The following is a 22,857-nucleotide window of genomic DNA, read 5'->3' on the forward strand; positions in this document are numbered from 1 at the left end:
GTAGTAATGAAGAAATGACGAAAGCAAATCATTGTTTGAAAGTGACCATCACTCACCACTTGGTGTCGCTGTCGAGGAATCATGTCGGTATTGTGAATGAGTAGGCTCTTGCCCCCTTGTTTGAAATTTGGCTAGCCAACATGGCGGACGAGCTGGATGTCGTTGATATCGAAGGAGACGAATATGATCCCGATTTAGGGTAAGAGCGTTTTTCTGTSTTTGATGGGCTAAAATGAATTCATATACAGTTTAGATATTTGGGCGATTCAAAGAATCAGCCATTAAATAACCCATTGGAAACTCAATAGCCATGGCTAGCACGGTAGACTAGTTTAGACGTAACGTTAGCTAGCTGATTTCGACAACAGGGTTGTCCAGCTTGATCAGACGGTTTTTCGAGCTATACCGAACAAAAATAAACGCAATYTAGGTCCCATGTATTTTGAGATAAAATAAAAGATATGTTCCATACGCACAACCCATGCTTACCCCATTGGTTCACAGCAACAAAACAAAAAAAATTCAAATAGAATTGTCTGCTTGTTTTAGTCAATCTAATTTTATTTGTCACATCACATGGTTAGCAGATGTTCATGRGAGTGTAGGGAAATGCTTGTGCTTCTAGTTCCGACAATGCAGTAATAACCAACGAGTAATCTAACCTAACAATTCCACAACTACTACCTTATACACACAAGTGTAAAGGGATACAGAATATGTACATAAAGATATATGAATGAGTGATGGTACAGAACGGCATAGGCAAGATGCAGTAGATGGTATAGAGTATAGTATATAAACAAAGTGGCATAGTTTAAAGTGGCTAGTGATACATGTATTACGTAAAGATGGCAAGATGCAGTAGATGATATAGAGTACAGTATATACATATACATATGAGAATTAAGTGGCATTGTTTAAAGTGGCTAGTGATACATTTTTACATAAATTTCCATAAATTCCCATTGATGAAAATTACATAGCTACATTCACATAGCTACATTTAAGAAAAATACATGTCTAAAGATTACTTTTCAACATTGCCTGCTCCTGAGAGTTCTCACTTCTTACAAAAAAAACGTAATATCAAAGATTTTATAACTACCCAAAGATTGACCAGAGCCAATCGTTTCCAATGGAAACAAATTAATCAGTTGAAGTGGGCAGAGCCAAGCACGAGCTAGTGAGATCCTATTGGCGCGTTCTAGCATTTATTTGCATATTTCCATTAGGGAACGCCTACTCTGAAGTGCGCTTGTMCAATAACTCAATTAGCAGCCCTTGAACTACTAATTTTTTAAACTTTGGCAAAGAGTAAATTCTAGAAAACGTAGTTCACTCTGTCAGTTACAGATTCTAGTTTTGGAAACAGAAAACCATATGGAGATCAAATGTTTAACCGATTTTAAAAAATTGCCAAATCGCTCTAGTTCGATCTTCTCCCACTGTCGGCCACTGGGCTTCCTCTCATCCCCATATTTGGTAGTAAGTGGAAACGCCAACCTGATGTTTCACATTTACATCCAGTGAAATATGTATCATTGTTCTGTCTGTGGTAATATTGTAGGGCTTCCCTCGTGCCCCTTTTCATGACGGTGTTAGTAGCCCCGGGAGTGCTAGGTAGATACCAACCCGAAACATTAAGCTAGCCAAGAKCAACAACACAGACTGTACAGCTACAAGTAGTAGTGGAGTTATACTAAACAAATGAAAGGGGAACTGCACCTGCTGATTTGGACTCATTTTGGGGCTTACTCCTCAAGAAATGCTGGCGGCCATGACATAATCCAAATGTGAGTTGGCTTGGGSGTGTGTCCTTGCCACCWCAAAGACACACCCATCTTTCAGAACCTTGCCCTTTCCTCCAGTCAATCACAACAAACTAACCTGCAYGTTGAGTTCAATAGCTACAGGCAGTTAGATATATTGTTAGTTGAGGAACACTCAACTCCTGGTCGCAGGATTTGCTAGTAACAACATTGTTACCGTCAGTCGATTCTTGTAAAAAATTGTCAATTCTGAAAATGCTTTGTCCTGTACAACTGCGGTCCTTCCGCAGGTTGCTGAAATTCATTATTTTAATAAAAACGTATTGAATACAACCACCAGTTGTGTTGCTCAACTCAGAGTGAATGAGCATGTGCCAATTGAATCATTTGTACCTCATTTGTGTTGCTCGTACTACTTACTACATGAACTGAGATTCAGTTGGCACATGAAGTGAAATGGAATCGTGAGCACAACGATCAGGCTGGTTCCACCGGGCTAGGTATGCCCTGGACATTATATGCGACTAAGAAGTACAAAATAAGCAACAAATAATGTCAGTTTACATAAATTAWGTTTACAATTGTGTTATCAAATGTATCAAAGTAATGAAGTGTGTTACCTTCTGTATTTGTACAAATTATGAGCATGTGAAAGCTGTTGCTGCTGACAGGTGAACGTTGCTGGCCGGATGCTTGCCAACGTGTGGCTGACTGTTCCATTRATAGGAATGCTCACAGTGAGGGCATGTRTGCATGATGCTGATGAGGGCTCCCTTTCTGGTCTTCTCTATGCTGCATGTTTGCCTGCAACCTGGACATCTCTCGAACAACTGCAACAGGCAATTTTATAATATGGTGTTGACTAAGAGGGCCTGTGACAGGTTGATATAATAGACAGCCAAGTGGTAAATTGAATTTTGTTCTCAAGAAAGGACAATACTTTTTGCTAATGCCCTTCACAACCCAAATGACTCTGCTAGTTGTATCTGCTTGTCTGGGGAATTGGCCTACTTTTCACATAACACACATTACCTGTCGTTGTTGATGAAGCCATCTGTGTCACGAGGGCAGTAACACTATCAGAGGCCTCATGATGGAGTATCCTTTTCATAGGAGTCGAGGGAGACGGGCAGCAACAGGTACTTGTTCACGCATGACACTTATTCTGAGGTCTTGCCTGACAAGCTGTGAAAATTGCAAGTGAACAGTGAATGATTTTTTTTTGGGAAGTCGCTAAACTATTGCAATCACATTGCTGGACATGTTTTGATACCCACCTTCGCTCCTTTTGGTAGATCCCGGCAGTCCATTCATGACCAGGGAATCAATCCGGCACCCAACTGTGCACTTTGTCTAACAGGAAGAACTGGGTCAACGATTGTCATCATCCCTAAATTATAAACATAGCTCGAGAAATAATGTAATCTCGTTTGGAAGATAATTCTATGCTTCACAGATGTAGACTGACTGGCGCCAGATTGGATTAGATTCAGGCCGGTGACYCCGTTACACTATGTAACCAACTGTGACATGTTTTGCTATGGCCCTGGGTTGGTTTGAGTTTGTTGCTGCTAGTTAGTACACTGTTGTAGTCAGACATGAATGAACTAGTACCACCATAGCTGCATCAAACATGTATTTGTGCTCGAGATATGGGTTGCGCCTCCAGAGGATAATCTGATTGTTTAGTCTAAATTACACTAATTTACTAGCATGGAAATATGATGACATTGACAAAGTAGGCAAATAATTACTTGGAAACAACTTTGCCATATTATGATGTTGTCAAATTTACTTTAGTGAGATGGCAATGTTGCCATTAACTTTGTTGTTACTAGCAAAGTTCATAAAAAAATTGTCCCTGCCATCTTTGTTAGCTGGCTAAAGTTATACTGCATCTAAAGTCAATTTAGCGACATCACAATCATGACAAAAGGTTTTCCAACTAATTATTTGCCTTTTGAAATGTTTCCTAGCCAAATCAGGTTTGTATTGAGGTAGGCTTACATTAGCTAGCTAGTTAGGGATAAGTATTATCAAAGTATACATAACCAGCKGTCTATGACCTAGCTACCGGTATACTCACCACCACTGGGGACCAACAAACTCCAACCACCTATTCCGCATGATAAGGGTCCTTCGGCAGGGCATGCAAACCATAGTTGGTCAATCCGTATAGGGCTTTTCAGTTTAAAACGGTCGTGATCCTTTAACTGCGTTGAAGGCGATGAAACAATGGAGRGCCATTCAATGAGGGGGTTTGTTAATCTGGGCCAGATTACCACGACAGGAGGAGTTTAAACCAGGTAAAAAGTGATTGCAATCGTTTTGGAACTGGGCTGCCTGCCGGGTGTGAGCCAGGTGCCCCTCTGGCCAACGGCGAAGTCGGCTCAAAAAGTAAATGCTTTTCATAAAAACACTGTCTGTCTTCCCTATGAAAGCTAGTTTGAAAATTCTAACATTTATTTTATGGAAAAGACGATTCACCTAGCTGCCTTATTGACAACATGACCAAATGGCGCAGATTACTGTTTAATTTGAGAAGAGCGCTCCCGCTCCCCGCCTCCCAGATGGTCCTACTAGGTTCACTCACACGCGGGTAGTCTTTGCCTCTGGATCTTCTCTTGACCTTACAGGGTGGGTCAACTCCCACCGCGCATTGTATGCCTGGATTATCCTGTGGTATGAGCCTCTTCCCCAATGAGGTGGCCTCCCTGTCTTCCTACCCTAAACTGAGTTAGCAGTGGAGCCCTGAGCTCCAATTGATCAACCCAGGTCACCCCTCTTGGTCTATCCCTGCTTGCCACAGAGGTTAGCTCACTCCTTCCTACTGTTAAAACTTCATGGTTAGTTTGTGACAAGGTATACTACGCGTCAACGAGCAATTCAATATTTATTTATAATCCGCGTTGAACTATTTTAGTGTGGCCTGGCTCTTACTGCGTGTTATCTTGCCGTTCACGCAGACCCGTTCAGCCACAGGGTTATACTATTTTTAGCAGCTGGTCCTCCCTTTCTAGTTGGCGGGTGAGTCACCCCAAATTATTTATTTGAGGCTAAATTGATTTTATTGATGTATTATATTAAGTTAAAATAATAGTGTTCATTCAGTATTGTTGTAATTGTCATTATTACAAATAAATAAATACATTTAAAAATCAGCCGATTTTAATCGGTATCAGCTTTTTTTGGTCCTCCAATAATCTGTATCGGTATCGGCGGTGAAAAATCATAATCGGTCGACCTCTAGTCTGGAGTCGTGCCTGGCCATTCAGTCGTGAGTACAGGAGTGGACTGAGCACGCACCCCTGAGGGCCCCCTGTTATAATGCTACTTTTCTTCTTTAGCACTTCATTCAACAAATAATGTAACTAGTTAATGAAAACCAGTAATACGTCTCTTTTGGTTTTACAGTTTCACATCTGCTGAATCTTAGTAAAAAATTWAATAATAATATATATATAGCAATTACAACGCAGTAGCTTCTAACAATAGTCATTACGTTATGTTCTTACCTTACCCCCAAAGTATTCTAACTTCTAATACATCAATCAGTTCCTGATCTGTCTTCCCCAGAATCTCCGCTCTTTCCCTATCTTTTGCATTGGTTTTTATACCCCTTTTTTGCCCAAGCCCATGCCTCCTTTCACTAAAGTCACACAACACATTCTCCCTCCAACATGTGACATTTAAGAAAAGTTACGTAACACAGTAGCTGTGTTCGAATACCCATACTAACATACTGTATACTACATACTTAATGAGTATATACTACATGCTATTAGTTTATTTTAGTATACTGTAAACAAACGGTATCCCTTCAGTTGAGCTTACGTGTGCTTTGCCTGTCTACCGGAAGTTGATGCTGTTGCTATGCAACCTCTTGCTAGCTTGTTAGTGTAACAAATGACTAGCTAGACATTTTACAACTTCGGGTGTGTTCTTAAATTCAATCTGGAGTGCCAGAGTGCGCTCTGGGCTTTTTGAAAATTCAGAGCATTGTCCGTTTGTAAATTCAGAGTGTTTCACTCTCGGYGCGCACACTGGACGCTCYGGCCGAGGAGTAGCCGATTCTGACCTTTCAACGACAGTCAAGCACCCAAGCTAACGTTGGCTAGCTTGCTAGCTACTTCCAGACACAAATGAGAGAACATCTCACTCTGACCATTTTACTCGCCCTAGCAGGCATTTTTCATGTTCATGTTTCATGCTGGCAACAATTTAATTATGTCTTTTTGACGACATTTACCGACACCGGCCATATTCAATGGGTGTTGAGCGCTCGTAAATTCATCAGTTATTCTGCGCTCTGGTACCCTCAGACGAGAGTGCTCTGAAATCGGAGTAGATAGCCAGAGTGAATTTACGAAAGCACCTGAATGTCCATTGAGAATGCACAACGACTATACAGCAAAGCTAAGGATGATCAAGTCAATAAACGTTGGGTAGTTAGATAGCATATAGTTAATATACTGCCTGTCAAGTTCGATGTATTAGTATCCAACTAACGTTAGGTAACGTTAGCTAGCTAACATACCGGTACATACTACTGTAATGATATGCTATGTGGTTCATAAGGATAGCGTTGCTAACAAATTGTCAGCCAACAACATGTAAGGTAACTTATTTAAAAAGTAATTACTTTATTACATTGCTCAACGTTTTCTTAACATTTGTCATAATTAGTTAAAGCAATGAATTTGTATCCGCTCTCGTTGGACTCCGGCTGCATATTTTCCGCCATTTTCTTCAAATCTGAAAATGTGGTGAAGCCACGCCCATTTTCTGAAGAATTGGATTATGGGCCCTAAAAACACGGAAATAGCTTGTATACTTCATATTTTTTCGAATGTAGTACGACATCCGGGAACGTCTGGCATGCTGACTATATCCATACTATGAACAATAAACATACTATATACCCAATTTAAGTCACAAATAGTACGGTTAGTATGAGTATTTGAACACAGCTATTTTATTTTATTTTATTTCACCTTTATTTAACCAGGTAGGCTAGTTGAGAACAAGTTCTCATTTGCAACTGCGACCTGGCCAAGATAAAGCATAGCAGTGTGAACAGACAACAACACAGAGTTACACATGGAGTAAACAATAAACAAGTCAATAACATGGTAGAAAAAAAAAGAGAATCTATATACAATGTGTGCAAAAGGCATGAGGTAGGCAATAAATCGAATAATTACAATGTTAGCAGATTAACACTGGAGTGATAATCATCAGATGATCATGTGCAAGAAGAGATACTGGTGTGCAAAAGAGCAGAAAAGTAAATAAATAAAAGCAGTATGGGGGTGAGGTAGGTAAATTGGGGGGGTAGTGTTACAGATGGACTATGTACAGCTGCAGCGATCGGTTAGCTGCTCGGATAGCAGATTTTTTAAAGTTGTTGAGGGAGATAAAAGTCTCCAACTCAGAGATTTTTGCAATTCGTTCCAGTCGCAGCAGCAGAGAACTGGAAGGAAAGGCGTCCAAATGAGGTTTTGGCTTTAGGGATGATCAGTGAGAATACACGCTGCTGGAGCGCGTGCTGCGGGTGGGTGTAGCCATCGTGACCAGTGAACTGAGATAAGGCGGCACTTACCTAGCATAGCCTTGTTAGATGACCTGGAGCCAGTGGGTCTGACGAACGGACATGTAGCGAGGGCCAGCCGACTAGGGCATACAGGTCGCAGTGGTGGGTCGTATAAGGTGCTTTAGTAACAAAACGCAATGGCACTGGGATAAACTGCATCCAGTTTGCTTAGTAGAGTATTGGAAGCTATTTTGTAGATGACATCGCCGAAGTCGAGGATCGGTAGGATAGTCAGTTTTACTAGGGTAAGTTTGGCGGCGTGAGTGAAGGAGGCTTTGTTGCGGAATAGAAAGCCGATTCTTGATTTGATTTGGATTGGAGATGTTTGATATGAGTCTGGAAGGAGAGTTTTGCAGTCTAGCCAGACACCTAGGACTTATAATGTCCACATATTCTAGGTCGGAACCGTCCAGGGTGGTGATGCTAGTCGGGCGTGCGGGTGCAGGCAGCGAAGGGTTGAAAAGCATGCATTTGGTTTTACTAGCGTTTAAGAGCAGTTGGAGGCCACGGAAGGAGTGTTGTATGGCATTGAAGCTCGTTTGGAGGTTAGATAGCACAGTGTCCAAGGAAGGCCGGAGTAATAGAATGGTGTCGTCTGCGTAGAGGTGGATCAGGGAATCGCCCGCAGCAAGAGCAACACATTGAGTGTATACAGAGAAAAGAGTCGGCCCGAAGATTGAACCCTGTGGTACCCCCATAGAGACTGCCAGAGGACCGGACAACATGCCCTCCGATTTTGACACACTGGAACTCTGTCTGCAAAGTAGTTGGTGAACCAGGCAAGGCAGTCATTAGAAAAACCGAGGCTACTGAGTCTGCGATAAGAATATGGTGATTGACAGAGTCGAAAGCCTTGGCCAGGTCGATGAAGACGGCTGCACAGTAATGGTCTTTTATCGATGGCGGTTATGATATCGTTTAGTACTTGAGCGTGGCTGAGGTGCACCCGTGACCGGCTCGAAACCGGATTGCACAGCGGAGAAGGTAGGTGGATTCGAGATGGTCAGTGATCTGTTTGTTGACTTGGCTTTCGAAGACCTTAGATAGGCAGGGCAGGATGGATATAGGTCTGTAACAGTTTGGGTCCAGGGTGTCTCCCCCTTGAAGAGGGGGATGACCGCGGCAGCTTTCCAATCCTTGGGGATCTCAGATGATACGAAGGAGAGGTTGAACAGGCTGGTAATAGGGGGTGCGACAATGCGGCGGACAGTTTCAGAAATAGGGGTCCAGATTGTCAAGCCCAGCTGATTTGTATGGGTCCAGGTTTTCCAGCTCTTTCAGAACATCTGCATCTGGATTTGGGTAAAGGAGAAGCTGGGAGGGTTGGGCGAGTAGCAGCGGGGGGGGCGGTGCTGTTGGCCAAGGTTGGAGTCGCCAGGAGGAAGGCATGGCCAGCCATTGAGAAATGCTTGTTGAAGTCTTCGATTATCACGGATTTATCGGTGGTGACCGTGTTACCTAGCCTCAGTGCAGTGGCAGCTGGGAGGAGGTGCTCTTGTTCTCCATGGACTTTACAGTATCCCAGAACTTTTTGGAGTTAGAGCTACAGGATGCAAATTTCTGCTTGAAAAAGCTGGCCTTTGCTTTTCTGACTGACTGCGTGTATTGGTTCCTGACTTCCTGAACAGTTGCATATCGCGGGGGCTCTTCGATGCTATTGCAGTTCGCCACAGGATGTTTTTGTGCTGGTCGAGGGCAGTCAGGTCTGGAGTGAACCAAGGGCTATATCTGTTCTTGGTTCTGCATTTTTTGAACGGAGCATGCTTGTCTAATATGGTGAGGAAGTAACTTTTAAAGAATGACCAGGCATCCTCAACTGACGGGATGAGGTCAATATCCTTCCAGGGTACCCGGGCCAGGTCGATTAGAAAGGCTAGAGTCAGGTAACACGTTGGTTCCTTTGTAGGTGATGACAATCCGTGGTGTCATCTGCTTCATGGCCCACGTGCCATCAGGCAACTCTACAAACGCCATCCCAGGGACGAGGGTTGGCGTTGGTGTCGCCATATTATACGAGGACGGAGGATCATCTGCATACAGTCTACCCGCACCCGTCATTTCCTCTGCCTTTGACTGGATCTTGCTGCTTGTGGTTGAGGCCTCTTCCTGTCCTTCTGCATTTTCTTGTTCTTGTCTCCGTGTTACCAGAGTTCTGTCTGGGGACTGGAGGAGTCATCAGGTCATATTGACTAGGCACATTCACAACATGTGCCATTGCCCGGTTCAACCCGGGCCAGTGTAATAGAACTCCCTTAATGAAGTGGGCGGAGGGGCGATTTGCACGTGGAGCTTGATTGATTCAATTGATTCAATGGAGGCATGATTAATTCAAAAACCAACCTTCATTTACTTGTTGTGACGCACTGAGGTTCCAAACTCTGTTTTCGACGAGACTGGCTGTGACAAATGATCTTAATTAACTTTTTWGTACATTTTGACACTGGAATCAATGTTTGACTCATATCGATGCCACATAGACCGTTTTCAAAGGGCATTTGTTGTTTTTTAGAGGCAGTCGTTATTTAAATGTCTTACCTGTGAGGAAATGTGTAGCCTACTTGGACACCGGGTCCCCACAATTTCCCACTCTAACCACAGGGCTCATCTTGCAGTCTCAATTTCCCTACGTGGGAGAATTGTGAACCGTGGGTTGGGATTTCTTTTACCTGGTTAACGTTACATATACATTGAACAACACAGAGGCTTTTTGTCATGTTTTGTTATTTCAGTATAACAAAAAATTCACGAGGAAGTTGTCTCTTACAATGGGGGTCAATGGGAAAGAATATTTGTTTCGTGGTCGAGGGGAGTTCCTGCTTATGACGTGAATATCGACTCGTAGTCCACGGGAAACCCAACATTCATGACACGCCCACTCCACTGTCTTTGCTGCAGCGGATGAGGATTTTTCTCCAGATTAATCAGGAATTCCTGCTTTTCTGACTTTTATCCTCCATTCATATATAATAGAGACTAACCTATCCCCTAGCCAACATTTAGAATTTCCTMCTTGTCTATGTTCTCCATGTTATGACGTTTGTGATAGTCATGCATAGCTAATAACTATAATTCCTATTTCAGGGACTTCGGTGACGGAGAAGCGCTACTCCAGAACCAGTACATGCAGTCAGCATGGAAGACCAATACTGGCGTCCTAGTAAGAAGTGTTGCTACCAAAGAAATATGATGCAATGGAATTTAAGTGTGTACTCTGTGTATTGGTCTGCATGTGTGCGTTGACTCTCTTTCTCTCCTCTATAGCCGTGGGAACTGGACCGCTCCATCAGTGCAGAGAACAGAGAAGTGATCGAGAACATGTTGATGGAGGAGCAGTATCCTTCTCATGGACCGTAGACACACCCCTGGTCAGATTGTAACGTTTGTCTGTTTGTCTTGATATATGATGTGTTCCAGTCCTTAAGCACTTCTCTAGGTATTATCTGACAGGTGAAGAGATGCCTGAGAGTGTGTGGGCCAACGCTCCACCTAACCCTAAACCCAAATTGAAGAGGTTAGTCAGGTTTCCTTGTGTGTGAACTCTTCTGGACGTATTGTGTTTTTCCCCCTCTGACGTGATACTGTGACTGCCGTGTTGTCCCCAGGTCTCCAGCCAAGTCCTCAGCTTCAGGCTCCTCGACAGCCACTCGCTGGTCTCAGCAGGAGAAGGTGCTGTTTGAGACAGGACTGGTATGACCCTCTCCTTTCCTTTCCTTTCCTCTCCTGTCTCATTGATCTTAAATGACTCCCTACTTTCTATATGCCCTGAACCCGCAGGCTCAGTTTGGCCGTAGATGGACTAAGATCTCCAAYCTGGTAGGCAGRCGGACCYTTRTKCAGGTGAAGAGCTACGCCAGACAGTACTTCAAACACAAGGTAACACTGTCCTCTAGTCTACACCTCTCCCAGCTCAGCCAACCAGGCTCAGTCTCTGTCCTCTCTCATCATCCTCTCACCATTTCAGTCTCCCCCTCCTCTCTGCCTGCAGGCTAAATCAGAGGGCAATACTACTGTGGCGCCTCCTACAGCTCCGGTGGTGTTAGGCCATGTCCCAGAGACAGGCTCAGCATTCTCCACCTCTGGCCTGTCTGTCCCCAGCCATCTGTCAGCTCTGACCAACGTTGTCCGGATAGAGAGACTGGGTGACGAAGAGGAGGAAGAGGTGGACATCACTGATGACCTCAGCGATGAGGGAGGGAGTGGAGGAGGGGTTGGAGTGATAGGAGACGAAAATGGACGAGAAAACAGAAGGATTGAGGGGAAGGGAGAGGACCTTCAGGCAGGAGTTCATACTGAGACATGTGAGGCTGGAGCCCCAGAGGAGCTGGACAACCAGGGAGAGACCCACCAGGACCTATCCAACCAGACACTCCCCAGCCTGGGAGAGACTGATCAGGAGCAGCCTAACTGTAGCCCTCCATCCTCCCTCACAGCCCCCTGCCTAGCAGAGCAGGGGGGCACTGCTGAGCCCCAGAGGGACCCAGTAGAGTCTGGAGAGGAGACAGGGGGGTCTAGGTGGACAGAGGCAAGGGAGGGGGAGGAGTCTGAAGAGGAAGAGGAGGAGCTTAAATACCCAGAGCAGGAAGTGGAGCTGGACCCGGCAACCATCACAGAGGAGGAGAAACAAGCTATCCCAGAATTCTTTGAGGGGCGACCATCCAAAACCCCAGGGAGATATCTGAGGATCAGGAACTACATCCTGGACCAATGGTACAGACACACACACACACACACACACACACACACAACCAATCAGAGACATCAAGGTTTAATTTTCAACATGCTTTTTGTGTGTGTTTGTCTCAGGTTGAAGAGTAAGCCCAGGTACTTGAACAAGACGTCAGTGCGTCCTGGCCTGAAGAACTGTGGAGATGTCAACTGTATTGGCAGAATACACACCTACCTGGAGTTGATAGGCGCCATCAACTTCAACTGTGGTAACTAGGACTCACTTCCAGTGTGTTATTGATTGTCTCGTTCTTTTTCTCAGTCTCTCTCTCTGTTCCTCTTACTTATGCCATTTTTTCTGATGACATTTTTTTGTCTGTTCTGTCTTCCCCCTCATCCAGACCAGGCGGTTTATAACCGTCCCAGGATGGTGGATCGGTCCAAACCCAGAGACAGCAGAGACACTCTGGAATACCAACTGGCACAGAGACTACAGAGCATGGTGAGACAACCCATGACCTCTGACCTCTATAACCTCTGACCCCCTACTGTCCCTCAGACCACTCTAGCTGGCCCAAACGGCAACACTTAGTTATGTTAGGTATTTGTCAGGCTTAGGTTTATATGTAATTGATTTGTTTTATTAAAGGTCCTTATACACTACTGTTGTATTTATATTACAGTTCTATGTCAGGTTCAAGATGGCTCTTCATCAGGTGTCTGTGACCTGTTATAGGTGTATGTCATGCTGTTAATGGGTTGTTGATTGGTTGTGTGTTGTAGCGAACCAGGAAGCGTCGTGTGAGGGACGTGTGGGGGAACTGGCGTGACGCTAAAGACCTGGAGGGACAGACATACGAGCATCTGAGTGCAGAGGAGCTAGCCCTGAGGAGAGAGGAGATGAGACGGCAATCTAAACCCTGTAAAGTCTCCAGGCACAGAAGGTGAGTGGGTGATGTATACTACCACTTATACGTGTGTGTGTGTGTGTGTGTGGTCACGAAATACTGTGGTTCCTTATAAATGTGTACTGTAGATGACGTGTTAAAAGTCCCTCTCTCGCCATCCTCAGGTTGTTGGATCCGTTCCAGTTGATTCCGTGCCGTGTGTTTGGAGAGGACAGACCGGAGCCCTTCCAGGTGATAGTGTGTGCTGAGGCTCTCCTCGTCATGGACATGGTAAGTACACATATATTTACACATCTACACATATATTTAATAAAGTACTCTCTTCATAAAGAACTGTGTAATAGAGTACTATCTTATCTAATATAGCAACTGTGTTTACATATGGACACACAGAGAGAGATATCGGTGTGGGTTCTTTACCAAGGCTTAGGTCTTAGGGCTCAGTGTCTTTTTTGTTTGTATTTTTAACCAGCATGCTCATGTGTCGATGGGAGAGGTTATCGGCCTACTGGGAGGAGCTTACAGCGAGGAGGACAAAGTCCTGAAGGTGATACCACCACCGTGGTGATGATGATGATGATGATGATGATGATGGTGATGATGATAAAGAAAATACTGATAACACTAGTATATCCCGCGTGCGTCTCTCTGTATCCGTGTGTGTCTTTGTCCTAGATCTTTGCAGCGGAGCCTTGTAACAGTGTGAGTACAGGTCTGCAGTGTGAGATGGACCCGTTGTCTCAGACTCAGGCCTGTGAGATGTTGTCTAGCCTGGGCTTGGCTGTAGTGGGATGGTACCACTCTCACCCCACCTTCCACCCAAACCCCTCTATACGGGATATACACACACAGGACCAATTCCAGGTACATATAGCTGTGTGTGCATGTGACTGTGTGTGTGCACACGTGTGTTCTGACTCTGCCACCTCTCTCTCTCTCTCAGAGTTATTTCTCTCGAGGCGGAGCCCCCTTTATTGGGATGATCGTGAGTCCGTTTGACCCCGCTAACCCCTCCCCACATTCCCAGACCACCTGCCTGATGGTCAGAGAGGACCAAGGACCTACAGGACCACAGAGTACGACACACACGCCTCTTAACATTACCCCTTTTACAACCCATTATCGACCTGGCATATTCATCCTCTCTCTCCTTCCCTTTTTCAGAGCTGCCCTACAGGTTTGACTACCAGTGTTCCCAGCAGCAGCCTGACTGGGGCCAGCTGATGAGGAGGGCAGAGTGGATCATCTGTAAATATAAACATGCCCACGGCAGTGTCCAGATGGACAAGCTGTTCCGCAGGGACTCTCATCTGACCTGTCTAGAGAAGGTAGATCACACTGCCTCCCTGGCTCATATCGCTGTCTCACCTATAGAGGACTAGGTGCACAAAAGCCAGTTTTAGCATGGGTAGTGCCATTGAGGACGTTCACCATTTAGAAGTAAACTGAGTGGGACTTTCAATGGGTTAAAGAAGGATCACATAATTCCATCCGGTTCATCGGGAGGGATCAGCCCATTAATTATACTCGTGAGCAAACATTCCATAAATGCAGGTGGCATTAAATTGCCAACCTGGTCTTTATACCGGTTGTCTTCAAACCGCACTCTAGGTGGCAGTATACACCCTTTCAGTTTGTTTACCAACTCAATCGCCATAATGGGACAAATACAAAGAAGATTCCTCTATCATTCTCTATTGTCTAACCCCTCTCTGCTGTCTGTCTTTTCTCATCTTGCTCTCACCACCCCTGTCTCACTTCTATCTCTCAACCCCTGTCTCACCCTCTGTATCTCTCTGTAGATGATGGCATCTTTAGGGAGATATCTGGAGCCCCTGCCAGAGGAGGGAGATCCCTTCCTTTCCCAGATCCATGCTCTCTTCCAGTCTCACTTTGTTTCCGAGCAACCCAGAGACCAGGATGAGAGCGGAACCTCTGGCTCCCCAGAGCCAATCAACACCCATGCCTTCCCCTTCGCTCAGCCAATCAACSTCAACTTAACAGGAGACACAGGAACACAGGAAAACTGGGAGAATGAATCGGTCTCTCCAACTGATAATTTAGAAACGCCTAATATCAAAACTATTAACTCACACACAGCTAAAGAAGAGATCTCACATCCAATACGGTTTGGTTCTGTGTTGTTGACTGGTCATGATTATCTATTCTGAATCTAATAGGTTTCTTTATGTATCCAGTTCTCAGTGTTTTAGGTTCATTAGTAGGCGCACTTGATTTAGCTCGACTGCAGCTCTCGAGAACACAAGGGGGCTTACATCCAGTCCCCATCTTGGGTTCTCAGCTGATGGTATGGAGTACAGCTGGCTCCATGTGAACTACATTCCCGACTATCTGTTTTAACATTTAGAAACGTTAATAATCCTTGCAATACGGTTTTGGAAACATTTGGAACTCAACTTTCAGTAACAGCGAGACAGAATCCATAAAATACAAAAGACCCGATTACTGTAAGCAGTTTAGCAWAGTTTCACTAACTGAAGCACAGCCTCCAAATTCTGTCTCGTTCATATGAAAGTTAAGTTCTAAATATTTGCTAAGCATTATTCCGTGCGAGGCGTATTTGCTTTTAGGCAGCATTTGGACAGCGTTGGGGGAATTTGCCTCACAAGGCTAAAGGGGACATCCAATGGCTCAATGTAATGCAATGGAATTGGTGTCATGAATAAGGGTTATCTCAACTGGTGCACTATGTGGAGGTTTTTTTCCACAAGGGAAAACTCTGCCTGCCTGTGGTTGCACCGGGCTAGCTAAATSAAGTGTGCCTACTGTTTTATATGGCTTTATGCTGTATTGAATTAACAAAACCATTTCTCGAACAAGTGATGTAGCAATATCACATTTTAAATGTTATTTTTCATAGCATATGTATTGTAGGTTATACCAATCCACCTTTCAAATAAAAGGATTGAAAGTCAAATATTTAAATGTTTGGGTTTGCACATTTGAAAAACAGAAAATAGTATGCTGTATCACTGTCGTTATTAAAATGTACATAATGTAGTGCATGTAATTTCAGTTTYAAACATGAATAGACCCTGTCTGGAGAATGTCATTTTTGAGGAGACAGTCGTTGTCGGGAAACATTGTCTTAGAGCATGCATTGCAGTTGCAGGGGGGACTATTATTTTAGACGCACAAGACAGTTCCTATGTGTTTGACTTGCAGAGGACCGTCAAAGTAATTGAATAAAGGTAAATCCGAATTTATTTCTCAAGCTGGAGCCACCAAGACGAACTAAGGGGTTTTAAGAGAGTATCGATCACACAAAGGCAAATTTAACGTATTTACACGTGCTATCTTTATTGGTGCATTGCTTTAGATCAGCTAGCTAGGTAGTTATAGCTAAGCAACGACGTTAGGCAAGATTGCAATGACATGACATTGCATCTGTTACCCACATTACTAGATATTAATAAAACCACAGTTAAAAGGTGGTAATCTCAGGGAAACTACTGGCAATTGCAAACGAATGTCAGTTGAACTCAAATGTGTCACTTATGGAAGCCCATTCCCGCCACAATTCTTTATCGACGCTATCAATTTCGAGATACTCAAGTCAAAATGTTAACGTACGATCTTAAAAGGGATACTATTTCAACATTGAGACGCGTAAGTCAAACGTTTGAGATACTATATACAAATGTAGATACTTTAAAATGTTGAATCATGATCAAAAATGGATGATTATCGCAAAATGTTCAGCAACATAAGAATAGGATGATTTTATTTGTAGCATTGTGTGCGGATGTCCATGTATGGTTGCAGAGGTCAGTACAGCCGGGCTGCCCGCATACTTGTGCCAAACTGGCATTTGCCCCAGCACTTTTGATTTGGTTTAATTAAAATGTTGCCACAAAAACATTGAAAAGATGGACAACAAAGTAACTTTGTTTAGACTGATTTGCCACAAGATCTGTCTACKTTTGCACAGTTAATCTGTGCTTCAGTCTGATCAGCTGTAGCCTACTTATAACAACAACAGCTGCAGGTAGKCTAGAGAAGCCTACGCACTCTGATCCCCTCTGGCCACGGGAAACAACCCACTGGGAACCACTTCATTTCAACGTGGAAATGTTGGTAATATTTGGTTGAGACGTTGATCAATGAGATTTTAACTTTTATTCACCCACTCAAGCCAGCAGGTGTTTCTTAATTTCGGTACTATCGAGTTTGAAAACTATACTCATCTAATAATCAAATACATTTCGATATTGGAGTGAGGTTGAGACCACATTGTGATCGGATTTTACCGAAACACACCATGAATTCAACAGGGATTATCGCCAATCCATGAAGTGTGTTGAGAAGTATTAGCCGTTTTGTGACGTAGGCTTCTTTACATTAAATAAGGATAAGCGCCTGAGTTAAGAATAGGGAAACAAACGGTATCAACTAGGACCTGTTTGATGTTGCACACTCTTGAAAAGCACTCTGATGTATAATACACTTTGCACCATGAGTAGAATTGTATCTMCCAGACATAGGGTCTATACTACTGTTGGTTATTGTCATTCTGTGTAACACAATTAGAGCTTTAACTTGGAACAGCATTGTGTAAACCTTTGTCCATGTAAAAACGTGTGTTGCAAAAGTCAAGAACAGTTTAAATAAATGTATTGCACCAAAAAATAGATGTATAAATAAAAGCTTTTAAAAAAGACACTGTCGTAACAGGCTTTGATGCTTTTAACTTCTTAAGAACTATTTCATGCCCTTCCACTGCCCCTCTTGCGGCCAGGTGCATATTTCAGGCAGGTTGACATCACCTGTAGTATTTCTGCCTCTGTAGCCTTTGATTCACCAAGACTCACACTTGGTGTAAAGGGGGAAAGCAAATATTAGCTAGAGAAGGTATTCAAATGTCATGTAAAATGTCATGATTTGGCCTCCACTGTACATATGATGCTGCAAAGGGTGGAGTCCTCAAAGGCACTCATCCCCTTGTTTCCTTTCATATTCATCGTTGACATGAGGCTTGTTTGTCAGGGTTCTGTATAGAACACAAACTATGTACTTTACAAGCAACACACCATGACCTATTTTGAAAAAATAGTGAAAAAAATAGTGAAAAAAAGTGAAAAAAATATGGTAATAGTTTACCAGTGCATTGCTCTCTTCACCTGGTCCGGGATGTCTTTCCCCCCAGCTTTGAGATCTGAGATATCTAATTTGACAAAAAGACACTAATGCATTCCACATGTAGTGGAATTTTCCATCCAGTGCTACATTGCAATATAATGTCATTAAATTCATACCAATGAAACATTTAATTTCTCACCATGTATTTTCGGAAATCATTCTCCATTAGCTGCTCTTCCATCTTTAGTAATACTTATTCCGTCTCGTTCAGGTTGAAGTATAATTCCTCAACCGGACTCGTCGACTGTCCTTTAAAAGGTCACTAATCTCACAAAAGAGTTATAGGACTTAAAAAATATATATATATATATATATTGTTAAAGTCATTTACATTTTTTTTWACTTCCAAATATAACAGCCTAATTTCAATATCATAAAAAATAGTTGTCATACTTGCTTCCGGCATAGGAAAAGGATCTGAGCCTTTGCAGCGCTTTGGTGAGGGGGATCTCTTCTGAAGAGGCAGGAGACCTCGGCCTCCCACATGACCTGTCCTCGGAGCATGAAGGCTCAAGATTCTCTGCAGTAAAATACATCATGGCAATTCTTGGTACAGAAAAAATACCTTTCCCAATTGATCAAGAATGAGAATAAGGGGWWTGCTTATGTTGTGAAGGGCCATCCTCACRYTCATTACTTGGTGGCTTGTGCTGTGTTTTTGCCTTTTGCTTCTTGGTAGCATTGGCACAGGTTTTCTGGTGCTGGGGGCATATTTTGGTGGGGGCTTGGGTAGACCTTTGCCTGAAAATAAACATAGTATCGACATTTTAGGGCTCTGTTCAATTAGTAAAGCTCAAGCGTTTCCGAGTTTACCGTGAATGCAGTCTCCGCTAAAGCGGGAACATTGCTTTTAAATTTAAATCACGCTCTAAAGCTGAAGTTCCYCGATGCAGATTGAATAGAGCCCTTCATGTTTTTTGGGTTGGTGGGAATGGGCTTCCATAGTCAAGGACTGTTCTTCCATAGGCTTTCACCTGGGCATTTCAGGAATTGGTGTCTTCTCATTCAGGAACCATGGAGTTGTTGTGTGTCCGTCTCATGAGGAACCAACGCAGTTGCCTACCTGCCTACCTGTCTAGAAGCTTTCAAACCTCCCTTTGCCGACAGAGACAATCAACAACCAGGAGGACATTACCTTCTACAGAACTCTACTCAACCAACACATGTCGGAATCTACTGCAGCCTGAAACCACAGACTCTGTTTGTCAACTACAATTAAGGCCATCTTTATCTCAGAGACGACTTTTCTCATCTGAGAATGCAAGAACAGRACTTTTCCCAGTGGGGACACCTAGACCTGACCCTGCTGTCCACAGTCTCCCTGTTATATGGCTGTCTAAGCATGGACAGAACTTCATCCATACCTCTGCTCCTCTCCGCGCCCTGCCTGCGCCTCTCATATGGCTGGTACTCAAACCCCTGCAGAAGATAGTGGCTATTATACTGGGCAGGTAAGATACACGTCCGAGTGTCATCTCCTTCCATCTACAATGCATTTGAAGTTTTCAGACCCCTTCACTTTTTCTACATTTTATTACATCACAGCCTTATTCTAAAATGGATTAAAGTTTTTTCCCCTCCTCAATCTACACATAACACCCCATAATGACAAATCCKAAAAAAGATTTGACATTTTTGCAAATGTATAAAAAATTAAAACGTATATCACAMTTACATAGGTATTCAGACTCTTTACTAAGTATTTTGTTGTAGCACCTTTGGTAGCGATTACAGCCTTGTGTCTTCCTGGGTACGACGCTACAAGCTTGGCACACCTGTATTTGGGGAGTTTCTCCCCTTCTTCTCTGCAGATCCTCTCAAGCCCTGTCAGGTTGGATGGGGAGTGTTGCCGCACAGCTATTTTCAGGTCTCTCCAGAGATGTTCGATCTGTTTCAAGTCCAGGCTCTGGCTGGGCCACTCAAGGAAATTCAGAGACTTGTCCCGGAGCCACTCCTATGTTGTCTTGGCTGTGTGCTTAGGGTTGTTGTCCTGTTGGAAGGTGAACCTTCGCCCCAGTCTGAGGTCCTGAGTGCTCTAGAGCAGGTCTCTCTGTGCTTTGCTCCGTTGATCTTTCCCTCGATCCTGACTAGTCTCCCAGTCCCTGCCGCTGAAAAATATCCCCACCGCATGATGCTGCCACCACCATGCTTCACCGTAGGGATGATATTGTCCAGGGGATGAGCGGTACCTGGTTTCCTCCAGATGTGATGCATGGCATTCAGGCCCAAGAGTTCAATCTTGGTTTCATCAAACCAGAGAATCTTGTTTCTCATGGTCTGAGAGTCTTTAGGTGCCTTTTGACAAACTCCAAACGGGCTGTCATATGCCTTTTGCTGAGTGGCTTTTGTCTGGCCACTCTACCATAAAGGCCTGATTGGTGGAGTGCTGCAGAGATGGGAGAACATTCCAGAAGGACAACCATCTCCACAGAGGAACTCTAGAGCTCTGTCAGAGTGACCATCGGGTTCTTGGTCAGCTCCCTGACCAAGGCCCTTCTCCCCCGATTGCTCAGTTCGGCTGGGTGGCCAGCTCTACGAAGATTCTTGCTGGTTCCAAACTTCTTCCGCCTTGATGGAGGCCACTGTTTTCTTGGAGACCTTCAATACTGCAGACGTTTTTTGGTACATGTGTGCCTTGACGCAATCCTGTCTTGGAGCTCTACGGASAATTCCTTCGACCTCATGGCTTGGTTTTTGCTCTGACATGCACTGTCAACTGTGGGATCTTATATTGACAGGTGTGTGCCTTTCCAAATCATGTCCAATCAATTGAATTTACCACAGGTGGACTCCAATCAAGTTGTAGAAACATGTCAAGGATGATCAATGGAAACAGGATGCACGTAAGCTCTCATAACAAAGGGTCTGAATACTTATGTAAATAAGGTTTTTCTGTTTTCTATTTTTAATAGGTTTGCAAAACATTTCTAAACCTGTTTTTTCGCTTTGTCATTATGGGGTATTGTGTGTAGATTGATGAGGGAAAACATTTATTTGATGCTTTCTAGAATAATGCTGTAACGTAACAAAATGTGGAAAAGGTGAAGGGGTCTGAATACTTTCCGAATGCACAGTACATTGATAAGGTTAATGATGGTACGATAAACGTTCCTGCTCTGTCTCTAGTAGTGCTACATGGTGTTTTTGGTGTCTCTGTCTCTAGTAGTGCTACATGGTGTGTTTGGTGTCTCTGTCTCTAGTAGTGCTACATGGTGTTTTTGGTGTTCTGTCTCTAGTAGTGCTACATGGTGTTTTGGTGTCTCTGTCTCTAGTAGTGCTACATGGTGTTTTTGGTGTCTCTGTCTCTAGTAGTGCTACATGGTGTGTGTTGGTGTCTCTGTCTCTAGTAGTGCTACATGGTGTTTTTGGTGTCTCTGTCTCTAGTAGTGCTACATGGTGTTTTTGGTGTCTCTTCTCTAGTAGTGCTACATGGTGTTTTTGGTGTCTCTGTCTCTAGTAGTGCTACATGGTGTTTTTGGTGTCTCTGTCTCTAGTAGTGCTACATGGTGTTTTGGGTGTCTCTGTCTCAGTAGTGCTCATGGTGTTTTTGGTGTCTCTGTCTCTAGTAGTGCTACATGGTGTTTTTGGTGTCTCTGTCTCTAGTAGTGCTACATGGTGTTTTTGGTGTCTCTGTCTCTAGTAGTGCTACATGGTGTCTTCTGTCTCTAGTAGTGCTACATGGTGTTTTTGGTGTCTCTGTCTCTAGTAGTGCTACATGGTGTTTTTGGCGTCTCTGTCTCTAGTAGTGCTACATGGTGTTTTTGGGTCTCTGTCTCTAGTAGTGCTACATGGGTTTTTGGTGTCTCTGTTTCTAGTAGTGCTACATGGTGTTTTTGGTGTCTCTGTCTCTAGTAGTGCTACATGGTGTTTTTGGGTGTCTCTGTCTCTAGTAGTGCTACATGGTGTTTTTGGCGTCTCTGTCTCTAGTAGTGCTACTGGTGTTTTTGGTGTCTCTTCTCTAGTAGTGCTACATGGTGTTTTTGGTGTCTCTGTCTCTAGTAGTGCTACATGGTGTTTTTGGCGTCTCTGTCTCTAGTAGTGCTACATGGTGTTTTTGGTGTCTCTGTCTCTAGTAGTGCTACATGGTGTTTTTGGTGTCTCTGTCTCTAGTAGTGCTACATGGTGTTTTTGGTGTCTCTGTCTCTAGTAGTGCTACATGGTGTTTTTGGCGTCTCTGTCTCTAGTAGTGCTACATGGTGTTTTTGGTGTCTCTGTTCTAGTAGTGCTACATGGTGTTTTGGTGTCTCTGTTCTTAGTATGGCTACATGGTGTTTTTGGTGTCTCTGTCTCTAGTAGTGCTAACATGGTGTTTTTTGGCGTCTCGTCTCTAGTAGTGCTCCATGGTGTTTTTGGTGTCTCTTCTCTAGTAGTGCTACATGGTGTTTTTGGTGTCTCTGTCTCTAGTGTGCTACATGGTGTTTTTTGGCGTCTCTGTCTCTAGTAGTGCTACATGGTGTTTTTGGTGTCTCTGTCTCTAGTAGTGCTACATGGTGTTTTTGGTGTCTCTGTCTCTAGTAGTGCTACATGGTGTTTTTGGTGTCTCTGTCTCTAGTAGTGCTACATGGTGTTTTTGGTCTCTGTCTCTAGTAGTGCTACATGGTGTTTTTGGTGTCTCTGTCTCTAGTAGTGCTACATGGTGTTTTTGGGTCTCTGTCTCTAGTAGTGCTACATGGTGTTTTTGGTGTCTCTGTCTCTAGTAGTGCTACATGGTGTTTTTGGGTCTCTGTCTCTAGTAGTGCTACATGGTGTTTTTGGTGTCCAA

General features: G+C 43.8%; 2 protein-coding genes across 3 annotated transcripts in view; both read left to right on the top strand.

Moving 5' to 3' along the window:
• The first annotated feature begins 99 nt into the window (after positions 1-99).
• Positions 100-16,162, top strand: LOC111972276 (histone H2A deubiquitinase MYSM1). The gene is made up of 16 exons (XM_023999237.2): positions 100-199; positions 10,444-10,519; positions 10,624-10,694; positions 10,796-10,873; positions 10,965-11,049; positions 11,137-11,235; positions 11,348-12,069; positions 12,166-12,296; positions 12,429-12,529; positions 12,811-12,971; positions 13,100-13,205; positions 13,408-13,482; positions 13,611-13,799; positions 13,879-14,011; positions 14,100-14,263; positions 14,738-16,162. Exons 1-16 carry the CDS (start codon positions 141-143, stop codon positions 15,104-15,106), a joined length of 2,619 nt encoding a protein of 872 aa, XP_023855005.1. The 5' UTR covers positions 100-140; the 3' UTR covers positions 15,107-16,162.
• The window catches only part of oma1 (OMA1 zinc metallopeptidase), a 20,731-nt gene continuing 13,943 nt past the window's right edge, over positions 16,070-22,857 (top strand). Inside the window, exons 1-2 of one of the 2 annotated variants that reach the window (XM_023999239.2) lie at positions 16,070-16,147; positions 19,105-19,546. In XM_023999239.2, coding sequence (XP_023855007.1) covers positions 19,110-19,546 — 437 coding nt within the window. In that variant the 5' untranslated portion in view covers positions 16,070-16,147; positions 19,105-19,109. Of the gene's footprint in view, positions 16,148-18,406; positions 18,646-19,104; positions 19,547-22,857 lie in introns of those variants that run through there. The other variant, XM_023999238.2, reaches the window with a different exon arrangement.

Source organism: Salvelinus sp. IW2-2015, linkage group LG13 (genome assembly GCF_002910315.2).
Source record: "Salvelinus sp. IW2-2015 linkage group LG13, ASM291031v2, whole genome shotgun sequence".
Lineage (NCBI taxonomy): Eukaryota > Metazoa > Chordata > Actinopteri > Salmoniformes > Salmonidae > Salvelinus > Salvelinus sp. IW2-2015.